We start from the raw sequence: 23,586 nt of genomic DNA on the forward strand, positions 1-23,586 counted from the left end.
CTGATTCACAGTGTTGGCGACTAAGGCTTTTTCCTCAGCTTTGGAAAGCGATGCCCGTACTCGGTGTGGTCTGTAGAAACAGCACAAGTGCCAACACAGAGACCTCAGGTCACCTGTACTCGCCCTCTAAGGATAACCCCACTTGTTTCGGCGTCCGCCCCAGAGGCCGTGTAGACACACGTACGCACGTGCGTCCTCGTGCGTGGTTGTTTTTTTTTTTTTTTTTAAGATTTATTTATTTTTATTTGTGATAGAGAGAGAGAAAGAGGCAGAGACACAGGAGGAGGGAGAAGCAGGCTCCATGCCGGGAGCCTGACATGGGACTCGATCCCGGGACTCGATCCCGGGACTCCAGGATCGTGCCCTGGGCCAAAGGCAGGCACCAAACCACTGAGCCACCCAGGGATCCCCTCGTGCGTGGTTGTGCCCGAGCCACGCACACTCCTGGCAGCCAGCACCGAGACAGCAGGGTGGGCGGGTAGGCGGGGGTTGAGGCGGGCTTCCAGGCCTTTCCCCCTCCCGCCCCACGCGGGGAGTGTGCGTCCTTCCCTGGGAAGCGTCGTGCTGACCGCCCCCCCCCGCCCCTCCCAGGTGTGCAGTTTGAGGTGAAGCGCGTGGAGCTCCAGGGCGCGGCGACCCTGTTCTGCTGCTGGCTCGTCAAAGACCTGCTGCACGGCCCCCGGGACTCGGCCACGCGCGCCTGCCTGCTGCTGGCCAGCCTGCCCGGCTCCAGCCACTCCGTGTGCGAGGCCTCCGGCTCCAGCATCGGGGAGGTGGGTGCCTGCGCCGGCTGCCGCCCTGCGCCCTCCTCCGCGCTGCCTCTGGGCTGGGCCTTCTGCTGTGACGGCCTCACGTGCGGGCGGGGGTGTCGGCGGGTGGGCCGCTTGGGCCCACGTGGAGCGCAGCGGGGCACAGGGGGCGCGGGGGACCCGGTGACACACGAGTCTGCCTGCGGCTGCCTCCTTTCCTTTGGTCGCGCGTGGTCCCTCAGGCCCCTCCGTCCCCGTCCCCAGGGTCTGAGAAGCAAGCCCTGGTTCGACGACGCCCCCAGGGCCGTGGAGCTGGAGGGGCAGGAGGCCTGCGAGGGCGCGTACTCCCACAAGTACCTCACGCTGAGCCCGCTGGGCAGCGGGGCCTTCGGCTTCGTCTGGACGGCGGTGGATAAGGAGGCCAACAAGGAGGTACGTTGGCTCCAGGCCACGGCCCTGACGCAGCCGTGGCGTTAGCGCCTTTGTGTGGGAGCTCCGCGGGCGCCGCGGGGCAGGGGGATCCCGGGAAGCACCACGCGGTCCAGCCCGGGTCGGGTGCACCGCCTGGGTCCCGGGCTCGTGGCCACCCTGACACAGCCCGAGAGTCTGCTGCCCCCCGCCCCCCGCCCCCCGGGTCCTGCTGGGGCTGCGCTCGTCACCGAGCGTTTTGTGACCGAGGAATTGACATGGTGATGGTCCATGGTCCATGGTCCCGCGTGGCCCTGTGCAGGACTTCGACGCCTCCAGCTTCCCCGCGCTACCCGCGGCTCTCGCAGCTGCGCCCCGTTTCTGTGTCGCATTGGGGCCACCGCCGTCCCGGCCCGCAGGTCCCGGCCCGCAGGGTTCCCGGGGGCTTGGTGGCCGCTGTCCTGCAGCGACCCGGCTGGGCCCCTGCGCGGAGGAGCTGGCACGCTCCGGCCCCCCCAGCTCCTGCCCCAGCTCCTGCGCTCTGCTCCGGATGGAGACCCGCAGCGGCGCCGCTGTGTCCTCGGCTCCCGGCGGTGTCCGTGGAAGCACAGCGTTGACTCCGCCAGACGCCTGTGCGGTGCCTGTTGAGACGATCGTGCCCTCGTTCCCTTTGCCGACGGAGGGAACAGCACGACGTCTGCCCACGGAACCAGTCCTGGGTCGCGTCATGGTGTTCCTCCGATGCACGGCTGAGTTTGGTTTGCTGGTATTTTTACTTGGGATCTCTTTTTTTCCACTTACATTTTGTAACATCTGTTTTTTGGTTTTCTGGTTTTTGGGGGTGTTTTGGCCGGCGTTTCACGGGGTTCACGGGGCCTGCAGAGTTAGCAGCGTTTCTGCACATCAGCGTGTGTGACGATATGTCCGCAGTTGTCCCTGTTCCCTGGCCGCCCCGACTCTGCTGTTACCCTGTGTTGTCGTCGCTCGACTTGTCGAAGAATCATGTTTTATTAATCACGTTTGTTTTGTTTCCTTGCATCTTGTGCGGGTTCATCTTGCTGCGATTGCATTGGGCGGTTACCAGGTACCGGCACCTCGAGGGCGCGGCTTCTGCGCCGCTGTGGCCGCCTCCCGGAGGCCGTGGCTCTGCTGCTCTTGCTGGGTTCACAGGGGTTTAGTTCTCGGGGCTCCGCTGCTGCCTCTGCCTCTGCCTCTGTGAGGTGGATCCGGAACCCGCTAGACGCAAAGGGAGGAGCAAGGAGGCCTGGAGCGCTCCTCCGGGTTTGAAAAGCAGCACAGCCTCCTTGCGCCTCTGAGCGCGGCGATGCGCCTTCAGCACGGCCCGGCCAGCAACCCCGGAGCGGCCCGCAGGACCCGGGCCCGGGAGGGGGCGGCCGCGGGGGCAGTCGGCACGGCCACCGTCACAGAGCAGTTCTGGTGACGCACGACCTGGGCGTCCTTCCCGGCGCTACGCCTTCACGTCTCCCTTGGCGTGTTGTGTGGCTCTCGGGAGCGAGTCTCGTTCGCCGTCTCAGGGATCGGCATGGCTTCCGTGTCCGGTTTTCGTGGGCTGCGCTCTGGTTACCGACCCCAGGAAGGAGGTGCAGGTGTCACGCACCGGTCCTCCCACGTGTTCCGACGGGTGGCCGTGCCTGCAGGCCATGGCTGTCCATGCCGCTTCTCCCGAGCGCCTGGGCCCCGGCTCTGCTGTCCTCTACGTGCTTTTGAAGAGCAACCTGGGGATCCCTGGGTGGCGCAGTGGTTTGGCGCCTGCCTTTGGCCCGGGGCATGATCCTGGAGACCCGGGATCGAATCCCACGTCGGGCTCCTGGTGCATGGAGCCTGCTTCTCCCTCTGCCTGTGTCTCTGCCTCTCTCTCTCTCTCTCTCTCTCTGTGACTATCATAAATAAAAATAAAAAAAAAAGATTTGAAGAGCAGCCTGATGTCTTCCTCTTTCTGGGTTTTTCCCTTGTCATCTTTGGACTTCAGGAGCGTCCCCAGGACGTGTCCCCGTGTGTTCTGCATCCTCACTTGACGCTTCCTAGGACTCTGACCTCAATGTTGACTTTTTCTTTACCCGAAGAGAGTTTATTGTTTGTTAACCCGTTTCCTTCCTTCTCGCTCTTACCTTCCCCGAGGCCCGCGGTCGGCGTGCTGGAGCTCACGGCAGCAGCTCTGTCTCCTCCCCCAGTGGGACAGGGGGCAGGCCCCCCGCCTCGGGGCAGCCTCCGTGTCCCCCACCTGGCCGCGGGGACGGGCGCCAGGACCTCGGCCTTGGTGCCCTCGGCCTCTTGCCTCCTCTCACATGTCTCCGGCCTGTGGAAGCACGGGGCCCTCTGTCGCACGATGTCACCACTGATGGCTGGCACGAAGCCTGTGCCCCTCCACCCTCTGTCGGGCTCCTCCCTGCCCTCCCTTCACGGGGAGCCCCCCACCCCTCCGCCCTGCCCTCCTGACCCACGGGGCAGGCTGTGCGCCGTCCCCCTGCAGATGACATGCTCACCAGGCGGGGCTCGCGGGTCGCCCGGTCGGGTCTCCTGCTGAAGCATGGGGTGGGCCTGGCCTGCGTCCCGGCTCAGCGTGTGCCCCTCGGCCACGTGTGCCCCCAACGTAGCAAGCGCGCACCTCCCTGAGTACGGCGTATCCCTTGTGACACTCCCAGTCGTCCCGCGGGGTGACGGGGCCTCTGTGTCCGTGGGGCTGGCTGCGCTCCGCCTGGCTCCCAGCTGCCGTGGGGCACGGCCTTGTGTGTCTTCCAGTCCTCGGGCCTCCTCTTAGATTTCCTCTGCGGGGCATCAGCCCTTGCGGTGAAAGGGGGTGATGGGGTTTTGCGGCCCCTCAGCTCCAGTCTTCTCCGCCACGCCCTGCCGCCCGCTTGCTGGCCTCTCCGTCCCTGGTGCGCGTGTGGACGGGGCCCCCTGGGTCCTCTCCCCCGCCGCGGGCTCAGGGGTGGTCCGCAGGGAGGCTGTGTCTGCGGCGCGAGGCAGCAGTGGGCACCACCTTCCAAGGGACGCTGGAGGCTCGCTGGCAGCGACTCGTCTCCTCTGCCTTCCTCGTAGGTGGTGGTGAAGTTCATCAAGAAGGAGAAGGTTCTGGAGGATTGTTGGATCGAGGATCCCAAACTTGGAAAAGTCACCTTAGAGATTGCCATTCTGTCCAGGGTGGAGCACGCCAACATCATCAAGGTGGAGTGCCGTTCCTCGTTGACGGGTGCCCCGACCGCGCACGGGACGTTGTTGAGCACGTGGTCCTGAAGGCACCTCCGCAGGCCCAGACCCCACTCTGTCCTTTTCCAGGTGTTGGACGTATTTGAGAACCAAGGGTTCTTTCAGCTGGTGATGGAGAAGCACGGCTCCGGGCTGGACCTCTTCGCGTTCATTGACCGTCACCCCAGTCTGGACGAACCTCTGGCGAGTTACATCTTCCGGCAGGTGAGCAGCCCAGAGAGCCGCGCCGGGGAGACCGGGGGCTCGGGCATGGGGTCCCGAGGCTGCAAAGCTCTGCCTGCGAGCTACGGTCTCGCCTTCCAGACTTGGGATTTTACGGAGTAAGCTGTATGTTAAGATACGCATGGGAGGCCAGACGCCGTCCTGGCCTGACCGGGGAAGTCTGGTTAATGATGAAAGCGTGTTCATATTCATACAACGTCCACGCCAGGTGCGAACCTCAGCCACCACGGGCATCGGGGCGGCTTTGAGGCTGCGCTGCCGTCTCTCAGCGGGAAGGCGCTGCTAGTCTGTGAGCAGGGATCATGGTGGGGTGACGAGGGCAGGGGCTGGGGTGAAGTCCGGGAGGGCCTCGCAGCAGCATGTGTGGCCCAGTGACCGGCCCACGGTGAGTGCTGTCCGGCTAACTAACATATCAGGATGCACAGAGTTTGTTTTGGTCTCTTGTGTGTCTGTGTGTGTGTTGATCTTGTCCACCTGTCATTTCGTTGGAATGGGAGCGTGATCAGCAAACAGAAAGGCGCCCTGGGAGACAGAGGCTGGAGGGGTGGAGGGGACACAGTCACTCCTGTTTTGTTTTGTTTTTTTTTTAAAGATTTTATTTTTTATTTATTTATTCATGATAGTCACAGAGAGAGAGAGAGAGAGAGAGAGAGGCAGAGACACAGGCAGAGGGAGAAGCAGGCTCCATGCACCGGGAGCCCGATGTGGGATTCGATCCCGGGTCTCCAGGATCGCGCCCTGGGCCAAAGGCAGGCGCCAAACCGCTGCGCCACCCAGGGATCCCGTCACTCCTGTTTTTTGAAGGAGAAGGTGCTGGTTTCATCGTACGCTATTCCTCGCTCCCTGGAAACCGTGGAGAACTCCCTGGAAAGGGGGTCTGAGCTATTCCCAGATTTGCTCTCCGACTGCTTCCTGGCGAGGACGCCATTCCTAATGCCAGCCCCCATACGTGGACGTTTCGTACTCAGAGCTGTAAACTCCAGGAGCTGTTGGGTTCCTGAAATTCAGCGGCTCAGGAGCCGGCCTGTAGGCGTCAGGTGTCGCGGTTCTGCTCAAAGGCCGTCCCCTCTGCCCTCTCGCTGTGGTGCGAGGTCCCATCCCGTCTGCTGTAACGCGCGGCAGACGTTTGTTTCTGGAATCTCCATGGCAAGCAGACCGTACGGCACGACGACGAGCGTCACTTGCTAAAAGCTGCTGCCTTTCAGTTGTTCATTCTGGGGCCGTCGATCTGGTAACCAGCGTGTCCCGTGCTGCGTAGTTTCGTATCTATAGTCCCTTCTGTGAATTTACAGACGGACGTGCCATCGCGTGTAGGAATGGGTCAGTGCGTACGTACAGTGCGCTCATCAGCGACCTGCCTCCCGGCGCCCGGTCGCCAGGGCCCGCTCAGGCGGCGAGGGCAGGGAGGGACCAGCGGACACCGGCTTCTCCCGGTGGGCTCACGGTCCCTTCATACCTTGTAGGTAACCCCTTGCTCCTAACTAATGAACCTCAATGAAACGTTCCGAGTTCAGATTAACCCACGGCTTCTGTTCCCAGCTGGGCCCTGGCACAAATGTGCGCGTGTACGGTGGGCGTCTACACGTGTGTGCGCCCGTGTGCACCTGCGCCTGCCTGGCTGTGTGTGTGAGCGCGAGATACGCATGTGTTTGCAGGTGTGCGCGCGTAAATACGCGTTTGTTTACTTGTCGTAAGTCGATGAACTGGGCACAGTTGCCGGCCATTAACGAAAGCCTGATGCAGGGTGTTCGTTTGTGGGCATCGAACCGTCCAGTCCGGTGACTGTGTCCACGAAGGCGCCGTCGACTGGTAGGTATGACTGGCGACGCGGGATGCAGCCAGAAACTCTGCCGATCTTACTTAAGCTTGACCGGAGGCCCCCCTTTGTTCGTCTCGGCCACCCGACGTGTGGCGTGGGCCTGTGCGGCTCTGGGCGGACCGCGGTGCACCGTAGTAGCCCCTGCCCTGCACAGTGGGGGCCGTTGCCCGGGGCTGCCCCCCGAGAAGCCGCCGGAGCCCCGAGGCGGGGTTTGGGGACCCGGCTTCTGCCCTCAGCTCTGCCCCTAACCGCGGCGTGAACTCTGGCCGAGGCGCTTTCCTCCCCTGTGAGCCCAGAGTGTCCCGCTCGGGCCTTCTCTGGGGCCGCCCCCCATTTCACGCCCAGGCCACACTCACGAACGCGCCCAGCCCCTGTCTCTGGAGCCTCTGCTCGTGGCCGGGCTGCCCTTCCTCCCGAGAGCGTCACGCCGTGCGTTGGGGGGTGAGTGACGCACAGGCAGTGTTCGTGCTTGGGGGACGGGGGTGTCCGCGAGCGGCCGCGGCAGTCAGCCCCACGAGACAAAGTCTGGTCCCAGCTAACGGTGCACTGGGCATCCTTGTGCATCCTTGTGCAGTGACAATAGCGACGTTTGAAAGGAGAATCCCTGCGGTGCTGCCACCGGCCTCGCCAGCTCCCCGCCCCCACGGCCTTTCCGGCCCCGGGTCAGGAGGGTTAGACAAGGGGGTTCTCCTTTGTTGTTGTCTCGTTTTCTAGCTAGTCCTCGTTTTAAATGCGGGTCTTACTTGAATTGCTTTCTTAAAAAGTGCCTGTGGGCCCTGCTTGCAGCTGGTGGCGGCGGTGGGCTACCTGCGCTCCAAGAGCATCATTCACCGCGACATCAAGGACGAGAACATCGTCATCGCCGAGGACTTCACCATCAAGCTCATCGACTTCGGCTCCGCCGCCTACTTGGAGAAGGGCAGGCTGTTTCACACGTTCTGTGGGACCATCGAGTACTGCGCACCCGAGGTCCTCATGGGAAACCCGTACGTACCGCACGTCGTCCGTTGCGAGCCCGGGCCCTTGGAGGTTGGGTGGGAAAGCGGCTTCGGTGCCTCTTGGTGACTAGGCTGTTGAGGGCTCACCTACGTCGTGGTCCTCGGTGGGCGGGTGGGCGGTGGCCATGCGCTCGGTGCGGGTCTGGGCTGTTATGTGACTGAAAGTGGAGAATGAGGCGAAAGACCAAGATAGGGGTCCCAGACGTGCGGGCTTCCAGCAGGTGGAGAGGGCGTCCTCGTGCTGAGGACAGGGTGGTGGCCAGCACCAGACCGCTGTGACATCAGCGTCGGGGGCACTGGTGCGGAGGACGGTGTGTCCCTGCCCCGGAGCCTGCGGGCCTTGGGGGGCCTGGGTCGTGCTCAGGAGGCTCCTCTCCCATCACTCAGTGCACCCTGGGGCCCCCAAAGGAGGAGCAGCTGAAAGGGGGGACAGTCCAGGAAGGGCCTTGGAGATCACATCACCCCACTGCCCCCCGCATGCTCTTGGCCACCGGAGGTGGAGGGGTGCCTGTCCTGTCCAGGACCATGACACGTGTTCTCTGGCTTGTCTTCCTCACCCCACGGCCTGCACGCAGGCTGGGAGCCTCACGCAGGGGAGCAGGGGAGCGCAGGGCGGTGGTGGCCTCCTTCCTCCGTGGCCTGCAGGCGCCTCCTGGGGCCCCTTGGTCCTCTGGCCACGTCCTTCTCCCTGCGCCAGTGGTTTTCGGGTGTGATTCTGGATTCCCTCCTCAGGAGCTCTGCTTCCTCCCCACGGTTTGTGAGTCCTCCAGTCCAGGCGACCGCACGCTCCGGCCCTGAGCAGCCCGGCCCGCCGCTGGATTTTATAGTTTTACTGGAGCACAGCCGTGTTGGTGGCGTCCGGCTGCTGCAGCGCGGCCACCAGCCTCAGATGCTCCCGTCGGGCCCTCCTCTCTATTCTCCGGTGTTCCTGACGTCTCTTTCTAAATCAGCACAAGACAGCGTTGAGCGGGGTTTTCCCCGGCCCGGCTCATGCGGTCTCATCCCGCCCAGTGCCCCGAGGCCCCTGAGCGTGGCCGCGGCCTCCCGGCGTCCTGCGCGCTCTCGCGGAGCCCCGTGTCTGCCAGCGCCTTGAGCTGCTGCCGCCCGTCTGGGCTCCCTGGACCCCGCCTCAGTGGCCGGCGGCTCCCCGGGGCCCGCCCCCCCCCTCTAGGTGGCTGCCGATGCCTTGGCCCGCTTGCGCTCCGTGGGCTGGAGCCTCCGCTCTGTCCGCGGCACCTTCTCTCCACCTGCAGGAAGCGCCCGCCAGGAGGTGCTCAGCTCTCACCTGCCGCGCACCCTCGCGCACTCTCGCTTGGCCGGGGGCCTCCTTCGGCTGCCCGAGCACGAAGTTTGGCTTTTCTTTTCCCTCCCCAGCACGTGGCTGGAGCACGGCTGGCTGGGGCAGATGTGTCGCGATGGGGGCGTAGTCGCAGAGGGCTGCGGGACGCCCCGGGGGGCCGCTCTCGGGGGTGCACGTGGGGAGCGCCTGGCGCTCCGGCCCAGCCCCGGCGTGCCCCCAACGCCACCTCCCCCCTTGCAGGTACAAGGGGCCGGAGCTGGAGATGTGGTCGCTGGGGGTCACGCTGTACACGCTGATCTTTGAGGAGAACCCCTTCTGCGAGCTGGAGGAGACCATGGAGGCCATGATCCACCCCCCATACCTGGTGTCAGAAGGTGAGCCCGGGCTGCAGGTGCGAGCAGAGGGCGGCCTGGTCCCCCGCCGCGCACGCAGCGATTCTTGGGTCGTACTGACAGCCTCACGGCTTTCTTTCCGTTGTCTGACCCTGATCCCTACAGGAGGGTAACTTGAATTTGACTAAACCCTCGTGATAATTTTTTTTAAGATTGTATTTATTAGAAAGTGTGTGAGTGCAGATGGGTGGGGAGTAGGGCAGAGGGAGAGGGAGAAGCAGACTCCTCGCTGGGCAGGGAGCCCGACGCGGGACTCGATCCCAGGGCCCTGGGACCGCGACCTGAGCCGGAGGCAGACAGTTAGCCGTCTGAGCCCCCCAGGTGCCCCCGTCTCTCTTCTTACAAGGGCGCTAATTCCATCATGGGGCCCTACCTTCATGACCTCTTGTGACCCTGCTCACCTCCCAGGGGCCACCGGGGGTTACGGCTCCACCCTATGGAGGCAGTTCAGTCCCTGGCAGCCTAGAAGAGGATCCTTCGGGCTTTGCCAAGGTCCTGGGCTCCCGGGGAGCACGCCCTCTGCAGCATGCTGTGCCCCCCACAGAGCTGCCCCACGTGTTCCCTCGTGGTTCCCAGGGCTCCCCTCAGGGATGCTGAGGCTCAGAGCAGCCCTGGCTGGAGATGCCCACACCGTCACAGGAAGTGGGACCCAAACCTAGACCCGGGGCTGGGGCTGTGCTTCCTTCTGGGGGGACGGTGAAGGCCTTGCCTGCAGCCGCCTCCTGCCCTTCATGTTGTGCAAACCCAGGGTCATTTGAGGCTCTGCGTGTCCAGAGCCCTGGGAACAGGCCGAGCGGGGTGGGGTCCTGAACCCCACGCTTTCAGAGGGGACGAGCATCTCGGGGCACGGCCGGGGGCCCATGTGTCTGAGCCCCTAGTCTCATCAGTGTGGAGGTTCCAGGCCACTGGCCACCCAGTCCGGTGCTCACGGTACGCAGAGCCGGGACCCGAGGTTTCGAGACCTGGTCCGCTTGAGCCCAGCCTGGACCCACTGTCAGTCTTCTGGCCACACGCCCAGGGGGGTCTTTGTGTCTCCAGCTCTCATGCACCTCATATCTGGGCTGCTGCAGCCTGTCCCTGAGCAGCGCACCACCTTGGAGAAGCTGGTGACAGACCCCTGGGTGATCCAGCCCGTGAACCTTGCTGACTACACCTGGGATGAGGTGTGTCGAGTGAACAAGCCAGGTGAGGCACGGCCCGTGTGCCCGGAAAGCGGCCCTCCTGGGTCTGGGGAGGACCAAGCCCCCTCCTCCATGCTGTTCTGGGCACAAATGTCGGGACCTCCAGCCGATCAGAACCAGCGTTCAGAGGCCCCTGGACCCCACTGGGGCCGGGGCCTTAGAAGGTGGGTGGGCACCCAGGGGAGCCCCCGACAAGGAGGCCCCGCAGAGGGGGTGAGGGGCGGAGGGTCTGAGCAGCTGAAGGGGAGGGTGGGGCTGCAGACGGCGAGCGGGGTGGAGGGGGCCCAGGGCCCTGGTGCTTCCGCGAGGCCCCTGGCCGCAGCCCCGCGTGTCTGCTCGGCACCGTGGGCCGCGTCGGTGCCTCAGTGGGCCCGGGGACGCGAGCAGCGCGGGGGGTTCTGAGGGCTCCCGCTGGTGGGTCTTGCTCCCGGGAATCCCGCCAGGGAGGGGCCGGGGTCGAGGCATGTCGTGAGGACGCGTGACACAGGGTCGTCTTCTTCCTCCAGAAAGCGGAGCCCTGTCCGCCGGGAGTCTGGAGCTGGAGGGCAGGTGCGCCGGGGAGCTGGCCTGGGCTGCGGGGCCGGGCGGGCCCCTGTGTCCCCCGGGAGGCCCCTGACGCCCCAGCGCCGCTGCCCTGCTCCTCGGCGGCGCCCGGGGCCTGGGTTTCCAGGCCGCAGCGGTCGGAGGAAGGGAGTCCCGCGGCCCGGGCCACCGCGCCGGCCGGGGCAGCAGCGCGGGGCAGCGCCCAGCCTGACGAGCGGAGCGCCGGGAGGCCCTACGGGGGCCGGGCGCGCCTGCCCAGCGGCCGGGTGCTCCGGCGCTTACCCGAACCCGAGCCGGAACCCGAACCCGAACCCGAACCGCTAGGGCGTCGGGGTCGTTCATCCTTCCGGTCTAGCACGCGCCTGTCGTCGTCGTCGTCGTCGTCGTCGTCGTCTCCTGACTTTTCCGGACACTCTTTGTCGGTTCCCTCCGCCTCTGCCTTGACGCGTGCTCGTCGGGGCGCGGGCCGAGACCTGGTTACCCGCGCCCCCCGGCTGCGTCCTTGCCTCACGTCTGGATATTTCCCAGATTAAAGCAGTTTTGCAGCGAACCAGCGCCCGACTCGGACTCGGACTCGGACTCGGACTGAGCTCCCGCGCCGCGCCGCCGGGGCCCTCGGCCCCCTCCCCGCCCCCTCTCCCCCCCTCCCCGCCCCCGCCCAGGCCCCGCCCCCTCCCCCCCCCGCCCAGGCCCCGCCCCCTCCCCGCCCAGGCCCCGCCCCGGGGCCCCTCCGCCCTGCTCGAGGCCTCCTTCTCCGCTTGGAGCCGGCGCCGCCGGGGCCCCCTCTCCCCGCCCCGCCCCGCCCTCCCCGCCGCTTGCTCGCGGGCCCACGGCTCCTGCTGTCGGCGCCCACCCCCTGCTGTTCACCCGGGCGCGCGGCGGGCGCCCGCGGGCCGAGGGGGCGGGGCGGGGGGCGGGGCGGGGCCGGCCGCGCCTACCGCACCCGGGGACGCCCGCGGCGGAACGCATCTCCCGCGCACTCGCGCTTCCAGGGGGAGGGCGGAAGTGCGGACCACCGGAGGGCGGAAGTGCGGGCCGGCCGGGCGGAAGCGCTCGTCAGGCCCCCGCCATGGCGGCGCTCGGCCGGCAGGTGACGGGGCGCGGGCAGTCCCGCGGGCGGGGTCGGGAGGTGCGGGGCGGCGGGGGGCCGCGGCTCGGGGACGCCGGTCGGTGAAGCCGCTCCGCGGGCCGCGGCGCCAGGATGTGGCATGGGGCCCCGGAGGGACGGACAGGCCGGGCGGCTGCGGACGCGAGCCCACCTCCCGGCGAGCGCTCCCCGCTCCCCGCTCCCCGCCGCGTAGACCCCGACCCTTGAGGCGCGGCCACACGGACGCCGACACGCCGCGGCTTTCCCTCCCTGCGCCGCTGTCAGCGCGTCTCCTGCCCCCGCCCCGCGGGAGACGGCGGAGGACCGGGCCGCGCGCAGGCGCACTGGGCGGGCTGGACCTGCGGGGCTGCCCCGCCCTCCTGACCCCTGACCCCCCCCCCCCCGCCCCGCGGCCTCCCGCCCTCCCGCCCTGACCCCCCACTCCCTGCCCGCCCCGGGGAGCCTGCGCCCGGCCGCCCAGTCAGTGCCCTCTACAGCGGGGGGCGGGAGCTGACCCCTGTCTCGTCTGTCCCAGGTCCTCCACGGGCAGCGCACCTGGGCCCGCACCTGGGCCCGCACCTGGGCCCCCACCTGGGCCCGCACCTGGGCCCGCACCTGGGCCCCCACCTGGGCCCGCCTGGCTGCGCGGCCCCGCGGAGAGCAGAGAAGGACCGCAGCCTCCAGCGGAGGGGGCCGCGCGGCGTCGCCCCGTGCGCAGACCCTGGAGGACGCGCAGGAGCCCGGGTGCGGGGTGCGCGCCCCGCCGGGCGCCCTGGAGAAGCGGAGCGGCCCCGTGGCTCCGGGCCCGGGCGCGCCGGGGGGGGTCGCGGGCGCCCTCCAGGCCATGGGCTTCAGCGACGCGCACATCCGGGGACTGCTCGGCGTGTGGCGCGGGGCGCAGCCTCGGCAGTTGCTGGACGTGGTTTCAGAGTTGATGCTCCTGGGTGTGAACCCGGGGCCCGTGTGTGCGGCGGCGCGGAGCAGCCCGCCCTTGTTGGACCTGCCCGCGGCGCACGTGAAGAGGCGCTCCAGCTACCTGCGGAGGCTTGGCCTCGGAGAAGGTGCGGGAGGCCGGGGGTGGGGGCGGGGGGGCGGGGGGGGCGGCCCCTGGGGGCGCGGGGGGGCCGGCGCCTGCAGGTGCGCTCAGTGCGGCGGGAGCACAGCGCCCACGGGGTCTTGGACGCTGCGGTAGCTCAAGGCTGTAGGACGCAAAGCAGAGTCCAGATGTGGCTCCAGGTGCGGGCTCCGGTGACCGTCTCCTGCTCTGTGGAACCCCAGATGGCCGGAGTCCAGGAATCGGAGGGCCTGGCCTGCCCCCAACACGATTCACACCTCGGGGAGTCTGCGGGCCTTCAGGGGAGCGGGGCAGGAGCCCATCAGGGTCTCGGGGATCCTTACACACTGTAACACGGGAGGGTCACTGGGGTTTTTTTGTTTGTTTGTTTGTTTTTTTCATTTTTTTTTTTAAAGATTTTATTTATTTGAGAGCGAGAGAAAACAAGTGGTAGGGGAGGGGGCAGGCAGAGGGAGAAGCAGGCTCCCCTCTGAGCAGGGAGCGGTGCGGGGTTTCCGTCCCAGGACCCCAGGATGACAGCCTGAGCCGAAGGCAGACACTTAACCGACAGTCACCCAGGCGCCCCAGTGGGGTTCTTTTTCTTCTTCTTTTTATTGACTCCTACTGGTAAGATATCGTTGGGGGAAGATACTGTTGTTTGGGAACCAGTCTCAGAGGATCTCCATTGGCCCCTTCACCAGAAGATAAGGAAGAGAGCGCCTCCTGCGTCCCCCTTGGCAGATCACCTGTTGCGGCGTAATCTAAAAGGCTGAGCCTAATACCTTATATACTGTGATTATGAATTAGAGAGCTCAGCGAGGCCTTCTGCTTCAGAGGGAAACTCTAAACCCCCAGAAGTCATCCTAGACACGTTTCAGCGAGACAGTGAGTAGCTGAGCTGTTAGGAAGATTGTGAATCCTGTTTTAAATGAGTGATTTGAGGTTTCCGGGTACTGGATTTTGCCCACACCCCTGGGAAGACCACGGGCCCAGTTTGCCTGGGCAGCAGCCTCAGTTACCAGTTGCCCTCATGCGTTTGTTCGAAGGGCCTCTTTTGCCCGGTGCTGCGCGAGTGTGGATAAGAGATCTGAGGAATGTCGGTAGTGGGTGCTTCGGTGACTGCTGAAGCTGCTGGGAGCATCGGAAGCTGTCGCTCGTGGAGGAGAGCCTCCTTGTTCAGTTTTAAATGCTGGCGTGGGCGTGGCAAGCCCCTTGGTTTTCCAGAGTGCCCTGAAATCATGTACTTGCCCTTTCCTGTGTCTTGCAGGGAAACTGAAGACGCTGCTTCTCTGTTGCCCTGAAGTCTTCACCATGCACCAGAGGGACATTGACAGCATCGTGGGGGTTCTCAAGGACAAATGCCTTTTCACGGGACAACAGGTGACCAGGATTTTGCACAGATGCCCCTATGTTCTTCGGGAGGACCCTGGTGACCTCGAATACAAATTCCAGGTGAGGATGACTGGTGACTGGTAGGGGCTGGGGAAGTAAAATACACGTTGTTTGAATGTAGCGAGGGTGAGCTCCATGGATGAGAAGCCTCAGGCACCCCGAGGGCGGCGGACGAGGTGGAAGGGTTAGAGCCCTCTACTGCACACACCCTCTAGAGGGAATCCAGCTCTGGTCTTTCACTTCCTTACGGAAAACCTCTCCTACAGCGTTTCTGCCATTGATGGTGAACGACCTGGTCCCTCTCCTGGGGTCCAAATGGGGCCTCTCCTTGAAATAGCTAGTTTTAAAAGAGCTAAAGAGCCTTTCTTTTGAACCTATTTTGCGTATTGATTTTAGTAGCATAATTGTGACAGTTGTCTTGTCTTTTGGTTAACAATTTGGACAGGTTGGGTCAGATTGCTAGATGTTTCTGGATATTTTTGCCCATTCTTTCTATGCTCACAGTTTTTATTTCCTGAGGAAAAAAAAAGAACTGAATTCATCCCACTTAACACTTCATTTCCTACTAAATTTTTTTCAATATGAATTTGAAAATGCTTCGAAAACGCAGCCGTCAACACCAGTGCTGGGCATCGTAGAGTGTCCTGGCACTGCTAGTTGGGCAGCTCTTTGTGAGTGCTTGAGTTGATTGTGGACGGTGGCAGGACAGACCGTAGGTAACTGTGCCTATGTCTTCAGTATGCCTACTTTAGGATGGGGGTTAAACATGCGGACGTGGTGCGGACCGGCTTCCTGCAGCACTCCATAACCAAGATCAAGCAGAGACATGTGTTCCTCGAGCGCCTAGGGCGGTACCAGACCCCTGATAAGAAGGGCCAGACACAGATCCCCAATCCTTTACTCAAGGACATTCTCAGAGTCTCAGAAGCTGAGTTTCTGGCCAGGACGGCCCATTCTTCTGCTGAGGAGTTTGAAGTTTTTAAGAAGCTCTTTGCTCGGGAGGAGGAAGAGGAGTCTGAGAGGCAGATGCCTGACAAGCAGAGCTTAAGTCTAGACGAGGAGGACGAGGAGGAGGAAGAAGAGGAGGATGAGGACGAGGAGGAGTGGCAGTAGGACTGGAATGAAGAGCCCACAGATAACAAAGAACATTACAATTTTCTTAAAGCTTCTGAGAGCTTCACTTGGGTCATCTCAGGTTATTTTTCCTTCTAAAACTGCCGTTCTGATGAAAACATTGTTACAGATCTCCTGGGACTGGATAGGAGCTGCATTAGGTTGATGTGTCGTCAGGTCTCTGTGGGGAGGGCCCTCTTCCCTCCTGCATGGGAGGCGGACTCTGAGCGGGCGAGCCCGGGGACTCGATACCTCAACATGTGGTTTTGGTTTGTGGGGAATGGGGTTCCTCCCTCTGGTTCAGGAGTCGTCGTACGTTTTCTCTTAGGGACAAAGGTGAAATAGGAGCAGGCAGTGAGGTTTTGGTACATCATAGCACGTCATCCTATGAAAACAAGTAGCAGGTTTTCCACAAAAACACTCGTGTCTTTAATTCTCAAATGCTGCTTCATAGGCGCGTCCAGTGTGCAGCATCGTAAAGGAACGTGGTTAGTGACGTACGGTCTCGTTTTGCACGGCTTCCTAACGGCAGCCAAGTGTTGGAGTACTTCTCTCTCTCCTTGAAGAATAGGTCCCGGCTCTGACCTTGCAGGGAAGTTGGCCTTCACACCAGCTCGTGGCCAGTGGGCTGCATGCGGGCCCTGGAGTGTGCCGTCCAGTCCCCTCCCCACCGCCCATCACACAGATGCGGCTTCTGACACCAGAGGAGACGAGAGTCTTTGAGCGGGACGGGCCTGGTTTCGTGCAGGGAGCTCCCATGCAACGTGGTGGTGGTGGGCGTCCCCTCGGGGAAGCCGGTGGGCCTGAGGGGTGAGGGGGTGAATTTGACATTAGTCGTCTCTGAGGTAGAGGCCCAGCCCCGACGGCGTGGGCTCTGTGAGGAGGACTGGCGCACCCAGAAGGTCCCCGGCGTGGGGGGTGGCTGGCACGTGGTTGACCGTGCAGGAAACATTTTTGGTGATTGTCCAAAATCCAGGTCTTGGCAGCATTTTAACAACATTGTAAAATTCCTGGTCCTTGGCCTTACTTTTCCCACAGAGACCGTGTAAGAATCCTGTCAGGTGGCAGTTCCCACCTGGAGCGATCGTGACCCAGGGAACATCCAGCAACATCGGAGGACGTTTTTGGTTGTTGGGACTTAAGGGGGGTGCTGTTGGGACCCGGAGGCTGGAGGCTGGGCTGCCGCGAAACATCGTGCGGTGCACTGGACGGCCTTGAAACAACGGTCCAGCCTGAGATGCCAGCCGGAAGCGGCCCGAGGCCTGGTCCGGTGGAATGCAATTGTATGGATTCAGGAGAACGTCAGATTTGAAGCAGCCTTGAGTTTATTTTGTTTCTTTAATTGAAAAGAAAGTACATAGCTGAGTTTTAAAGTGTGTTTCCCACGTGCACTAGAACGCCTGCTGGTAGGTTTGGGGCCTCAGCACTGAGGGGCAGATGCTCTGTTTTCTCGGGGCTCTTGTTCGAGCACGACGGCAAAGAGAAAGACATTTTCTGCAAAAGAAAAGTAGCTCAGTAAATCCCTGCACAATGGAGTGAGATGTCGAGGCAGGAGGAGTCCTGGCCAACGGAGGTGCCGGAGGCGGCTGGCCCTGCCGGCTGGGTTTGCTGGCGGGACAGCGGTGGGATAGGCGCAGGTCTCCTCATCCGCTTCCGTGGCAGCCCACACGCTGTGGGAAGGAAGGCTGTGTCTTTGCTGGTTTTCTTGGCCACGGGCAAGGTGACATGAAAATGAAGGCATTTTGCTCTGCCAGTGTTTTAACTTTTCTTCCATTTTGTGGCGTCCCAAGTGACCGGCACTTTCCCTGGAACCTAGGATGGGTGCTTGTGCCCAATCGGGGACTAAGTAGAATTATAAACGTGCGTGATCAGAACGGCTAACTCAGCATCAAGAGTGCTCCTTTCATTTTGATACAGAAATAAATTTCTGTGCGCCTGAGAATTTTCTGATTGCATTATTATTAATTTCCTCGGGTGGAGTTTGAGTGTATGTTTGAGGAAGGTGCCAGAGTTTTACGAAGGAACCGTGTGAAGAAAGCAGTGTCTCCTTACAAATGTTTTCCAGGGTGAATTGTAATTCCTTTAGCGTCAGGAAGTCTTTTACTAGATACCAAATTTGTGAGACGGCAAGGTGGGTTAACTGTAAGACAACACAGCACCAAGCTCAGGATTCAGTAGACTGTTTTTTGTAGAAACAAATGTTTCTGAGTTAAAAACTGGAACACACTAGTGTCCACCTCATGACTGAGGGGCGCGAGGTTATTAACATCGTAGTAGAGAGTTTATCTACTTTTCCAGTGATATCACTTGACCTTGCCACTTGCTAGTGATGCTGTAGCTTATACAGGTGCACGGTGACGGGTCCCGGTGACACAGCAGGCGTCAGCAGGACGTGTGCCCGGGCCTGGCTTTCTCTGGGCTCACCCAGGGTGGGAGCCCCTGATGCAGCCCGGCTGTCTTCTCCCGGTGGGCCTGGGGCACCGGCGCGTTCTGGAGTACAGTAGAGACTTCTGGAAATGACAGTTCCTCCTCTCGGAAAATAACAGATTGTCTAATACACAGACATATGCACGCAAAACTTTAATAAAAATAAAAAGCCTATAATATACTCTTAACTCTTCAGAAAATGTTTTTTATAAAAGACGGAGGGAGCCCTCTCTGGCTGTGGTGCTGACTCGGGGCAGAGGCCGTGGTAGATGCAGGGGCCTGAGTTCCAGTCTGGGTCAGCTACGAAGGTGCTGCACGTGACACGAGGCGGGCTTGGCACACTTGGTCTTAGCCCCCTGCGCGGGGAGGAGGCAGGGCTCAGAGAGGCGTGCTGCAGGCACCGGCGGCAGGGCAGGGCAGCGTTCTGCTGGTAAAGCGGGAAATGTGTGAAAAAACCGTGCGAGCCGCCAGCCTGGAACCATGTTGACCGCGTCGTGGACAGCAAGGGATCTGCAGCAGGGTGGGCTCTGGCCTGCCCCGGGGGCCGGTGTTCAGGCCCCGCGTGTGGGGGTGCTGCCTTGGCTTCCGGGCGGCTCAGGGCTCCAGTTCCTTGTCATCTGGGGGTGGCTCTCTCTGCACAAGGCTTGGGTGCCCCGAACAGACCGGGGCTTGGCCACGTATGGCCCGTGGGACCTGGGCCCCCAGTTTGTAAATACTGCTTTCCTGGAACACGGCCACACCCTCAGGTCAGGGCCTGGCCACAGGGTCATGCTGCCAACGCTGAGCTGACTGGTTGCCACAGAGACCGCTAGGTCCACAAAGCCAAAAATAGTCACTTTGAGAAAAAGTCGCAGGCAAAAAGTGTCTAGACTCCATCTTAGTATTAATTAACATTTTCTGTTCCGCAGTCTGGCCTGTGTGATGGGGCGCCAGCCTGCAGCGTATCAGCGCAAAGACTTTGCAGGAGGAGCCGGGTGGGGCGCCCAGAACTCGGCTTCCCCTGCCGTCCGGCCTCACCGCCCGCCCTCGCTGGCACCACTGGCCGGGCCGTGGAAGCCGGACAGCAGGTCGTCCTCAGTTTGATTGTTAGGTCTCCGGGGGGCGAATGGCCCTCCGACTTTGGGATCTGAGAACTGGTTCCCGGTGTTGCAGGAGCCTTGCCGGCTGGCAGCCTCGCTCATCCAGGGCCCGTGCGAGCGCTGTGGTTGCTCCCTGGCCGCAGCGCACTGTCCCCCGTGGGAGACGGCAGCAGGGGTACGGAGCAGGCTGCTGCCAGCACCGCAGGACTTGGAGGTGACTTGGCCCAGAGGGTCTCCCTGGCGCGGCCAGGAAGGGAGGCGGGCTGGAGCCGGCTCGGCTTGGCCGTCTGTCTTCTAGATGCCAGAGGAGGGAAGCCGCAGAGGGGGCGGATGCGAGCCAGGACCTGTTCTTTCAGGGTGTCCTTTCAATCCAATTTTACAGCCCGTCTTCCTGGGCTTTGGGAGCTCGTGAGGTTCATGAAGTGTTAACAAGAACATCCTGAATCCCTTGAAGAGAAAGAGAATGGGGCATGAGGTGACTGATACCTGCTCCTCTTTTTTTGTTTTTTTAAAGATTTATTTATTTATTCATTCAGAGAGAGCGAAGAGAGAGGCAGAGACACAGGCAGAGGGAGAAGCAGGCTCCATGCAGGGAGCCTGATGTGGGACCCGATCCCCGGTCCCCAGGATCACACCCCAGGCTGCAGGCGGCGCTAAACCTAAACCGCTGCGCCACCAGGGCTGCCCCACCTGCTCCTCTTTATAATGCAGCTTCCCGGTTCTCTTAGCAGCCCTTGGCCCCTGCACCTGCCCACAGAGGACGTGCCGCCCCCGCCTCAAGGGGGCGAGCTTCCCTCTCTAATGTGGCCGTGGTCGGGAGGGAGGGAGGGAGGGAGGGAGGGAGGGAGGGAGGGAGGGAGGGAGGCGGGCTAGAAGCGCCATCTACGTGGCCCAGGTGGGGGCGGGGGCGGTGGGGGAATGTTTGGGCGGGGATGCGGCTGTTAGAGCCAAGAGCTGCTGGCTACTTCCCCTTCCCCTCCATTTGGTGGTGCCCTGGGATCCTTCCTCTGAAGGCCGGGCTGCCCCCTGTTACTCTGGACTGAAATGAATTCCCGATCAAGAACGGATATCCTCAAAGCTACTGTTTGGTAGTTGATAATGATTTGTTTTTATGGAGCTGGAAATGCTGAGTTTAAGAAGACTCTCGGGTGACTCGCTGTGATACCAGTATTTCCAACACAAATTATGTTTGTGGCTTCTTACTCCCAGTGGGGAGTTGTTTACCAGCTGTGGAGCGTGTTTTGGATTTGTGTGTCCTGGGAGCATGAGCGGGGAGCGGAAGAGACAGGAGCTGAATGCAGGGGCTTCTGGAGAAGTCTGACCGGGATGGCTGCCGAGGCCACGATGGGCCGCAGATCCCAGCAGATGCCAGCAGATCCCAGCAGATGCCAGCAGATCCCAGCGCCGGTCTTCCCGATGGGCTGTGCAAAACACTCCCCCCCCCCCCCCCCCCCCCCCCCGTGCTGTCAGCCTACACCCAGGAAGCCCTTGTTGGTAAAGGCTCTTGGTAATGTTTCTCCTCCATCTCCACAGCCCCGTAAGACAGCGTAGCCCTGTTCCTGACTCTGCCAGCTCCCCGGGTGCCTCGCTGTTTTATCAACACCAGGGACGTAGACTTTGAGGCTCACGTATGGAATGAGAGGAGTAAGCTGCCCTAGGGCCACGTTCCTCCAACGTTCCGGTGACCTCACTGTCAATAAGAAACCGCTCAGCGGGGGAGGCTGATTGTGGGCTGTAGGTGGGTCGCTGCGGTTCAGCCCAGTATCTCCCGACTGACTGTAATGAAGACACTGAAGAGTTGTGGGTGTGAAGTAAGGCCTGGATGGTGTTGAGTTGCCAGAAGACTTTGGGAAATCCCAGATTGAATGGGAATAGGGTTAGAGAGTTTCTCTCATTCCAGGATTCCAAGCGCTTAGGATTCCTGCGTCCATTGGGAATTCCCCAGTGGGACAGTCTTCAGGATTTCCCCAAAGTTATGTGATTGAGGCCCCACACCACATTTTTTCTTTTGAGAGATTGCCATTCTCAGGGTTTGGGAAGCCCTCTCTTGAGCGCCTGCACTCCCATGTCTGTGCTTGAGGGGCCCCTCTTGCCGTCCTCCCCTGCCCGCCCCTTCCCCGCCGCCCCCTCCAGCAGCCCCCTTGAGGGGCCAGGTGGTCATACCCCTCGCTGGGTGCTCACCCCCGTCGCCACCCGCTGCTGCTGATGGGAAAGGGGTTCTCCCTTTGCTTGAGGTGAGTGAGATTTGCCCGCACGCCCAGACAGCCTCATTTCCACCTGGAGGTGCATCTGTACTAGGTTTACGGCTATCCTGAGGCTTTAGGTATTTTCTTTCCCTCCCGTTTTAACCCCTCGGGGAGTTCTGGAACTCCTGGTCTGGGAGTTCATAATAAAGAAGGCACAGTGGAGCTCCCCGAAGAGACAGCGCCTCTGGCTTCCAGCTCTGCCACGTGGTGGGGAACGTACCTGTGCCCTAAGATTTCTTCAGTGTTGGACTGTTACTGTGTTTCCTGAAATAGAGAAAGGTGGTTTGTGAAAAAGAAAGTACCTGGAACCCACACTGCCTGCTGGTGTCTTGTCTGTGGCTCACATATATTCCATTTTGGGGAACACTGTTAGTGAGACACCGATGCAGAGATTAGCATTTTGGTCTGTGTGCATCCCCTTGGCCAGCAGTGAGTCACGGGGAGGGGAAGAGGGTATAGAAGGAAAGTGGAAGAGATAGGTACGTGCTGGGTCAAGCAGGTGTTGAATTGCATTGCCCGACACTTAGTAACCCAAGATCTAAGGGGTGTGGCCACTGATTGGCCTATGACTGGGGTGAGGGCTCTGCTGTTGGCAAGGCGCCTAACGCACCCAGGCAGCATGTTAGGTAATCATCCCTGTGACTCTCTTGAGCCCTTTGGGGAAAGAACTGGCTGTGAGTGAATAAAAACTAGAGATTTACTATATTTGTAGTCACATTCTTGAATCTGTCAATAATGTTCCATACTTCCCAATTCTAGTACCGGAGTGACCCCCAGTACCGACCGTGTGACCCCCTCAGCACCCACTATGTGATTTCCCCAGCAGCACTGTGTGACCCCCACACCCACCATGTGACTTACCAGCACCCACTGTGTGACCTCCGCAGCACCCACCATGTGACCCCCCCAGCACCTACCGTGTGACCCAGCCTCCAAGACCTACTGTGTGACACCCCCAGCACCCACTGTGTGATCTTCTCCTGCTCTCCCGATGTGACCCCTCCCAGCACCCACCATGTGACTCCCCCAGCACCCACCAGGAGAGCTCCCCCAGCACTCACTATGTGACCTCCCCCCCGCTATGTGACCCCCAGCACCCATTATGTGATCTCCCCCTGCCTCCCCCTATATGACCCTCCCAGCAGCCACCATGTGACTTTCCAGCCCCCACTGTGTGACCCCACGGCTCCCACCATGCCCAGCTCTACCAGTCTGTATGTGTTCAGGTGTACATGTATGTGCACAGTTTCTAAGCAGAACACGGCTGTGCAGGACTGCATGTGTGGACACACAGACAAGACAGCCTGGCTCAGCCCGCAGGACTGTGGCACCCCATAGTGCTCAGTCCCCAGGGCCACCCTTGCCCCATTACCCTGTGAACTATAAGCAGGACACAGTGTGGGCCTCCTCCCTGGGATGGTACCTGTTTGGGGTCTTCTTGACACTTGTGCTTTCACAGCTCTCTTTGAAGCAGATGTCCTGGTGCACTTTGTAGACTCTTTTATACCTGTGTCACAAGAAAGTTCTGTAAAGCCAGAAACTAGAGCAGAATGTTGCCCAGCTGCTTCGGCTCAGCTGCGCGCACCCACAGGTCCCCGTGCAGGTGTTTGAAAGGCCATTATTTTCTTAATAAAACTTGACCTCATGGGGATGTATTAAAAGGTCCAACATTAAAGTCCTCTAATCTTTAAAAAAAATTAACTTGACTGAGGTATCATTTACTTAAGATACATCCACGTTAAGTGTACATTTTGTGGAGTGTGGGCAAAATATTGTAATATTAAGAGATAAAATAAGAAATTTCAGGGACGTGTTCCGCTTGGGGCAGTCCGCTCAGTGCTGAAGCCTTGAGATGGTTCAAGCTCACTCTTCGGTCCTCTGGGTAGCTCTTGGGAGGGCTGAGAGCTTTGGAGGTGCAGGTGTTCGATGTGGGCAGTGTAGGCTTCTAGCCCTGCCTCCCATTTATTAACTAATGAGTCTACTCCGAGCATGTCTCTGGAACTGGGACTTCAGTTTTATGTGGAACGGGTATTATTCATACTACTTGCCTCATGAATTTGTAGATGGTAACGAATAGGAACGTGTTTTTATTCTTGTTAAAGCTCTCAAGGGTCAGAGCTGTTGAAAAGAGAGATCCAGGGAGTTTGACGGGCAAAGCTCTAACTCAGTCTGGGAGAGCCCTTGAGATTTAAGGCCTTTGGTAAGACTTCCACTGTTGGCCATCAGGGAGTAACAGGGTCAGGAATTAATCCCCCAATATGAACAACCAGAGAATTGGACAAAATATGAGAAGCAGTTCTTTTCAGATGTTGGAAAGCCGTGCAAGACTGATTCTTGAGGGAGGAGAA

General features: G+C 61.1%; 3 protein-coding genes across 13 annotated transcripts in view; 2 read left to right on the forward strand and 1 right to left on the reverse strand.

The window, feature by feature from the left end:
- Nucleotides 1-11,390, forward strand: part of PASK (PAS domain containing serine/threonine kinase) — a 35,549-nt gene extending 24,159 nt beyond the window's left edge. For 6 of the 10 annotated variants that reach the window (XM_055300340.1, XM_055300342.1, XM_055300338.1 and 3 more), the window contains 8 exons: nucleotides 592-773; nucleotides 1,014-1,181; nucleotides 4,218-4,343; nucleotides 4,455-4,589; nucleotides 7,213-7,412; nucleotides 8,965-9,098; nucleotides 10,155-10,461; nucleotides 10,804-11,390. In XM_055300340.1, the coding sequence (XP_055156315.1) occupies nucleotides 592-773; nucleotides 1,014-1,181; nucleotides 4,218-4,343; nucleotides 4,455-4,589; nucleotides 7,213-7,412; nucleotides 8,965-9,098; nucleotides 10,155-10,461; nucleotides 10,804-11,164 (1,613 nt within the window). In that variant the 3' untranslated portion in view covers nucleotides 11,165-11,390. Of the gene's footprint in view, nucleotides 1-591; nucleotides 774-1,013; nucleotides 1,182-4,217; nucleotides 4,344-4,454; nucleotides 4,590-7,212; nucleotides 7,413-8,156; nucleotides 8,612-8,964; nucleotides 9,099-10,154; nucleotides 10,462-10,803 lie in introns of those variants that run through there. The other 4 variants (XR_008661213.1, XM_055300344.1, XM_055300346.1 and 1 more) reach the window with 4 other exon arrangements.
- Nucleotides 11,391-11,831: 441 nt separating this feature from the next.
- On the forward strand, nucleotides 11,832-18,094 carry MTERF4 (mitochondrial transcription termination factor 4). Of its 2 annotated transcripts, none has more exons than XM_055300357.1 (4): nucleotides 11,832-11,930; nucleotides 12,463-12,988; nucleotides 14,249-14,433; nucleotides 15,112-16,665. In XM_055300357.1, exons 1-4 carry the CDS (start codon nucleotides 11,910-11,912, stop codon nucleotides 15,484-15,486), a joined length of 1,107 nt encoding a protein of 368 aa, XP_055156332.1. In that variant the 5' UTR covers nucleotides 11,832-11,909; the 3' UTR covers nucleotides 15,487-16,665. The 2 variants fall into 2 exon arrangements, with proteins under 2 accessions (XP_055156332.1, XP_055156333.1); XM_055300358.1 differs by having other exon boundaries at nucleotides 11,833-11,930; nucleotides 16,525-18,094.
- The window catches only part of SNED1 (sushi, nidogen and EGF like domains 1), an 81,494-nt gene continuing 75,961 nt past the window's right edge, over nucleotides 18,054-23,586 (reverse strand). The window contains exons 29-31 of the mRNA XM_055300349.1: nucleotides 22,662-22,745; nucleotides 21,459-21,502; nucleotides 18,054-19,439 (exon numbers count right to left, since the gene is read on the reverse strand). Of these exons, the coding sequence (XP_055156324.1) occupies nucleotides 21,466-21,502; nucleotides 22,662-22,745 (121 nt within the window). The 3' untranslated portion in view covers nucleotides 18,054-19,439; nucleotides 21,459-21,465. The remainder of the gene's footprint in view (nucleotides 19,440-21,458; nucleotides 21,503-22,661; nucleotides 22,746-23,586) is intronic.

This window comes from Nyctereutes procyonoides, unplaced genomic scaffold (assembly GCF_905146905.1).
Source record: "Nyctereutes procyonoides isolate TBG_1078 unplaced genomic scaffold, NYPRO_anot_genome, whole genome shotgun sequence".
Taxonomy (NCBI): Eukaryota; Metazoa; Chordata; class Mammalia; order Carnivora; family Canidae; genus Nyctereutes; species Nyctereutes procyonoides.